Here is a 6,330-nt window from a genome sequence, read left to right on the forward strand (position 1 = left end):
GGTCTGGTTTTCGTTAAGTTTTTCTGTTTTTTATTTTCCTTTTCCTTTTGTGTTTTCTTCCTGTTTTTCTCTCCGCTTTTTTTATGGTTTACTGTTTTCTTTCTTTTTCACCAGTTGTCTTCATTCTTTATTGCTTTTCAGTGATTTTTATTTTCCTTTTTTTGTGTTTTCTATGATTTGGTTTTGTCTATTTTTTGGTTTCATTCATTTTTTTATTTTCTTCCTTTCATTCTTTATTTTCTTTGTTTTTCCTGTTGTATCTTTCTTGGTGTTCATCGGTTTTCTTCATTTCTTTGTTTCATTCTCAATTTTCACTATTTTCCATTCTTTTTGTAGTGACTTTCTTTGTTTTTGTCACTTACATTTTTCTTTTCAATTTACTTTTTGTTTTTTTGGTTTTCGTTGGTTTTCTTTTTTTAGATGAAAAAATGTTGATCATGTATTTTCTTAAAATGTTAAACGTGCATACAAAAATGTTGATCATGTATAAACAAAATATAGAACGTGTATTAAGTAAAAGTAGACATAAAAATACATAAATTTTTAAAAATAATTTTGTACTAAGCAAATGTTAAACATATATACAAAAATATCCCTGTTGTATACATAAAAGGTACATGGTGTGTGAGAAAATGTTTTATTGGGATTTATAAAAAATCACAAATTAATATTTTTAATATTTGTTTAATATTTTTTAAACAAATTATGAACATTTTTTATACATGTTTAGCAGGTTTTTAAATAAATGAACAAAACAAATTCTTACACAACTTTTAATTTTGTACACGTTCACACATGTTCCCTATACATGACAAACATTTCTTCTATACATCTTTAACATTTTTAAATGCATCAATATTTTATTAGCATTTATAAAATGTTACACAAGTGAATAATTTTTTATACATGTTTAATTTTTTTACTACATTATCAATATTTTTATACACGTTTAACAAGTTTTTAAAATACATGAACACATTGTTTTCTTACATGTATCTTTTCATTTTGTATGTATTTATCCTATACATGGCATACATGTTTTCTATACATATTTAACTTATTTTAGATGCTTGATTGATATTTCTGAAATGAGTAATTAACAATTTTTAAATACATGATCAAAAAATTCATACACACGGTATATTTTTTGTATACATGAGAAACATTTTTTATACACATTTAACATCTTCACATGCTTGATTAACATTTTTTCAAATGTTTGATGTAAAGTGTTTTCTGTAATACATATATTTAGAATAATTTTGAAGTACAAACAAAGTAAAAAAAGCAAAACATGTACACACCCCGAATCGATCTTGCACCGCATTTATCGAGGCGAACAGCTCGAGCCACTGTGACTCATGCACGTTTGATGAAGATATGGTGCAGTGCGCCTGTTATGCACTTCTTGTGGCCCACCTAGCCCATAAACACGCCGCTGCGCGGGCAAGGGTTGTTTCCACCTTGCATCACGCGAGACCCAGGGGTACTCGTCCCAGTCCAGGTGTCCGCATCCCCGATCCTCAATGACCATCGCCCTGTCCCAGCGCCATAGCGGTCGCCGCCACAACACCACACCCCCACCACAAAGGTTAAGGGACCTTGGTTTGTCGCCAATCCACCTCTGTGTTGTCGTGACGAGCAAGCAGTAGGTGGAGGACATCATTCATCCATCGACTCGAATGAACTGAACACCCCGTCTTACCTCATCTTCACAACGGCCTACACGAGGGCATGAGGCCCACGACGACGATGCTTTCCCAACACGACACATGCTCTCAACTCACGGCGATCGGCGTCCTCCACATTCCATAATCAGTGTCGCCAACACAACGCCAACCACCCAAGCATTGACCAACGCAAATCCCTCCCTCCTCTAGTCCTCTATTATCGTTTGAGAAGGGCCAGAGGAGGCAACCTAGTGAGAGGTGCACATTGTTCTGCTAATGTTCCCGACATTCTAGGAGGCAACCCGGTGAGTGATGCATAACTGCTATTCCTGACTTCATGTGAAGTGTGAACTTTGTATGTGTCATGTTGAATTGATGTTATTGTGGACTTGTGGTCATTTGGTTGTTATGGTGCTAGAATCATGGAGTACTGCAAAAGTGTTGTTGAAATGCTACTGAAATGTCTATTATGTTGTTGCATTGTTGTTATTTTGTGGTTGTTTTCCTATCATTTTGTTATGTTGTTATGTTGTCTAAATGATGCAGAAATGGGCCGAAATGTTGTAGAAATGCTGCAGAAATGTTGTGCAAGCTTGACCTTTTGATGTCACCGCTCTTCACTATTTCCGTAAATCGGGTAGCATTTCGGGATTACCCGAACCCGAAATTCTAGCTACCCAAATTGTGAGGTAATCAATTTCCTGCTCAAATTTCGGGTATTGATTTTGAAAACCTAAAATATTTTTTACCCAAATTACCCGACCCAAATTTCTGGTAATTTCAAACGCCCGACGCGCGCTTGTATAGCCGATGGAGGCGCTCGCGGGAACCCGGCCTTCCCGCATCTCACATGCGGTGGCCACCCGAGGTCGACCAGCGCCAACTGTGGCAGGCCATCGGGGAAGTTGCACTGGGCATTGGGGCGTGGAGGCATACCAGCATTATGTTGTTTTCCCGCGTTGCCTGCACAGCCAACGGGAAAGATCCAATCCAAATGCCCAAATTGTGGGTGTCACTGTCGGTGATTTCCACGACCCACGCCCCCCATCGGTGCTGCTGCACGCCGAGGTATTTCCTCTGCATCGATGGTTGATGCGGTGGGAGGTTGGCTGGAGGAAGCACCGTCACGACCATGACCTCGGGATTGCGCGTGGCGGTGCGGATCCGTGCTAGGATGGGCGATAGGGAGCAACAGCAGCTGGATCTGCCATTATCGGTGGCGTACAGTGCCAAAGTGTGGATGGAGGTGGGGGTGGGGGAACACCGACAAGGCTTGGGCGGCATTAGAATGGAAGATGAGGAGAGGTGGGGGTGGGGGGATTTGTACTTTGCAGGTGGGTGGCAGAGTATATTTTATGGTCATGACTTCCGTGGAGTAGAAAATATCCTCCGCTAAATGTTTTAGGAGTTCAATTGGGTATCGGTTAGAGGAGGAAAACCGAATTTATCTTTTTTCTAATGGGTTATTGGGGATCGGTTAGAGATGTTCTGAGCTCCATGGCCCATTAGCCTAAACTCAGCCGAGGATAAAACGAAGAAGTCAATCTATCTATTATCTATCTTCTACCTCTATAAAAGCACCACAAGATAAAACATAAAACATCTTAGCTATCTATCCGCGTGATCTAATGGTCTAAAGCCTTCCAATGTTGAGCATCAACCGTGTTAAGCGCCTTGACAAACCACTAAGCAATCACCCTAATCCTTATAGCACTAAGATATATAAGATGGTCAATGTAAACTTTCAGTTTTATAATACTTTGTTTGTTCCTGCCATGCTTAAGTTTAAATGTCTCAAATATATTTGACAATATAGGAATGGTTTGATTTTTTCTATGGAGAGGTAAAATTAATGGTACATATAACAATCACCAAAAACAAGATATCTCACTCTCTTTTAGCATTGCATGTGCTCCTACTTCACATAAATTTTGAAAAATAAAATAATAGACGACTATGCTTTCCATTGCGATCCATGGCATTTTCTTTATTCATGGCATTTTCTTTATTAGATAAATACATGCTGTGATGCTCTATTGTTTTGTTTTTATTCACGAAAATGATCCATTGTTACTAGGCGTGTGATGAGGAACATACCACCGAGTGTGCTTAGAAAGTTGACGACATGTATATCAGTGCATGATCTATTATTTCAATTCAAATGAACCATTAAAAGTTTTTTATTAGCTCCACACATGAATAAGTTTAAAAAATGGTAGAAATGCCACAACCTGGACTTCCGCCCCGTGTTGATCACATCACATTTTAACAATATGGACTCAGAGTTAGATTCAAATATTTTCCAATAATCTTTTCTAAAGTTACGAAAAATAAATCTACAAACCTTGCAAATAAATATAAATATAGATACAAAATTCATGTATCTAGATACATCCGTTTCAGCGATAACTAATATGGATCGAAGGAAGTAACATATTTTGTTAATGGTTATGAATTAAAAACTCAAGCAAATGGTTTATTTTGCTATAAAAATTTATAGTGGCCTTCATGTATTGTTTTCCAACAGAACTGTTGTATATTCAGATGAGATCATATCTTTATCTCTGGAAGGAAAATTATATCAGCTCAAGATGTTGCCCGTTCACGTGGCCTCACGTTAGCACCACAAGCGGTGACTAGGCTCTGGCAGTGACCACATGGTGGCAAATCTGCAAAGATCCGAACAAGCCATAGTCGGATTCCAAACTATACTAGCGACTAGCGACAGAAACAAAACGCCTGCTTGTATGATTGCGCATCTGCGCATTTTTTGAATACAACACTTTTAACTTCACTGAGACTATATATAGCTTTACAAAAGCAAAACTTTCTTAGTCCAAAAAACAAAGCAAAACTTTCTGCAAAGGGTGACGGGTGGCATAGCATGAGTGGACAGAGATCAGGTGACATGCACGTTTGCATGTCACCGTGTGCCTTGCGGCCAAAATTCAAATTTAAACATTGTGAAAAAATCTGAAAAAAATCATGCATGCTCATAGCACATATTAAGATAACCCCTAAAAAATTCAGATCAAAATTCGAAACGTACATCGAGAAACAAAAAAGAGAAACTCAGATATGAATAGTCTACAGAGAACCATTCGCGAATTATTTATGACAAATTTCTCTTTTTTGTTTTTTGATGTATGTTTCGAATTTTGATCTGATTTTTTTAAGGATTATCTTAATAGGTGCTGTGAATATGCATGATTTTTTTAGATTTTTTTGCAATGTTTAAATTTAAATTTCGGCCGCAAGGCACACGGTGACATGCAAACGTGCATGTCACCTGATCTCTGTCCAGCATGAGTAGACAAACCTCACCGCTGCAGAGACGGGTCATGGATTGGGTCTGTGGGTACCATATATACTAGTCTTTGTTTCCATGCAGTGACGTGCGCGATGATGTGGTTGATCTTGTTCTACATCTGATTTTTCCTACAAGTAGGGAATTAACCACACCACTCTTGGTTGAATCGAGTCGAGTGGAAGGCTGCTGTTAGCCATGGCCTCTGCTGAAGGAGGAGACAAATACCGGTCCTTCCTGCACGGCGACGGCGAGAAGAACACGGTGTGGAGGCATGGAGCCCCTCCCAACTACGACCTCGTGAACAAGCTCTTCGAGGAAGAGCGGACCAAGGTACGAATGCTTCCTTCAGTGGTGTACACAGATTAGTAGCTTCAACTGCGAAAACGTCTTACATTAGTGAACAGATGTGATAGCAGAGTAAAAAGTTCTTCATCTTGGAAGTTAAACTTGTTCACATGCATGGCTTGGGTGCAACAGGAATGGGCCGAGGGGTCTGTGGAAGAGAGGGTGCAGCGCTTGCTCAAGACCTGGGAGATGGAGCTGGTCCACAAGGTGCGGCCCGAGGACCAGAAGAGCGTCCACCCCAAGAATTACTCCGCCACCACCAACGGTACAAACATCAACACCTCAACACATACAATCGAACGGTCGACCGGCACGAAAACAAAACTGAAACAAAACAAATCTTTGTTGCAGGGCTGAAGCCGCTGACGCGGGAGGAGGTGACGGCCATGGGCGGCTACAACGCGTTCCCGGCGACCACGCTGCCGCCGGAGCACCGCATCTACGACCCGGACGCGGAGTCGGTGGAGTCGGCCACGTCCACCTTCCTCACGGCGTTCCCCCGGGGCTTCGCCATCGAGGTGCTGGACGTGTACAGGGGCCCGCCCAATCCCGGGATCGCCTTCAAGTTCCGGCACTGGGGCTACATGGAGGGCCCGTTCAAGGGCCACCCTCCGCACGGCCGCCGTGTCGAGTTCTTCGGCGTCTGTGTCTTCCATGTAAGTTTGTTGACAGTAATTAGTGGTGGTATATCGATTGTTGCTGTTCAAAGTTAAGTAGTCTGGAACACTGTGATGATAATAGGTTGACGAGGACACGAAGGTGGAGAAGGCAGAGTTCTTCTACGAGCGTGGCAACTTCCTCGCAAGCTTCTTGTCTGCGCCTCCTGCTTCTGCTTCTGCTGCGTCGGCTTCAGGTTGCCCTGTGATGAGAGGAGACTGAAGCGCCATGGAATCGACGAAACATGCATGTCACTATCTAGTATTCTCTCCAGAATTCGGATTTGGCTATATTCCATGTAAAGCCAAGAAATGTTTAAATAAAAAAAAATTCAATCCATCGACTATA

The 6,330-nt window shown here is 41.0% G+C and overlaps 1 protein-coding gene across 1 annotated transcript; it reads left to right on the plus strand.

Annotated features, from left to right (window-relative positions):
* The first annotated feature begins 5,083 nt into the window (after nt 1–5,083).
* LOC119349085 (pathogen-related protein-like) lies at nt 5,084–6,330 on the plus strand. The gene is made up of 4 exons (XM_037617095.1): nt 5,084–5,310; nt 5,458–5,590; nt 5,677–5,981; nt 6,067–6,330. Exons 1-4 carry the CDS (start codon nt 5,176–5,178, stop codon nt 6,202–6,204), a joined length of 711 nt encoding a protein of 236 aa, XP_037472992.1. The 5' UTR covers nt 5,084–5,175; the 3' UTR covers nt 6,205–6,330.

The sequence above is a fragment of the Triticum dicoccoides genome, chromosome 1A (genome assembly GCF_002162155.2).
Source record: "Triticum dicoccoides isolate Atlit2015 ecotype Zavitan chromosome 1A, WEW_v2.0, whole genome shotgun sequence".
In the NCBI taxonomy this organism is placed as follows: Eukaryota; Viridiplantae; Streptophyta; class Magnoliopsida; order Poales; family Poaceae; genus Triticum; species Triticum dicoccoides.

Bases quoted from the DNA above. Each gene is read 5' to 3' on its own strand.
- LOC119349085 (XM_037617095.1), top strand. From the start codon at position 5,176: ATGGCCTCTGCTGAAGGAGGAGACAAATACCGGTCCTTCCTGCACGGC. The intron at 5,311-5,457 runs GTACGAATGCTT...TGGGTGCAACAG, and splicing joins TCGAGGAAGAGCGGACCAAG to GAATGGGCCGAGGGGTCTGT. The intron at 5,982-6,066 runs GTAAGTTTGTTG...TGATGATAATAG, and splicing joins TCGGCGTCTGTGTCTTCCAT to GTTGACGAGGACACGAAGGT.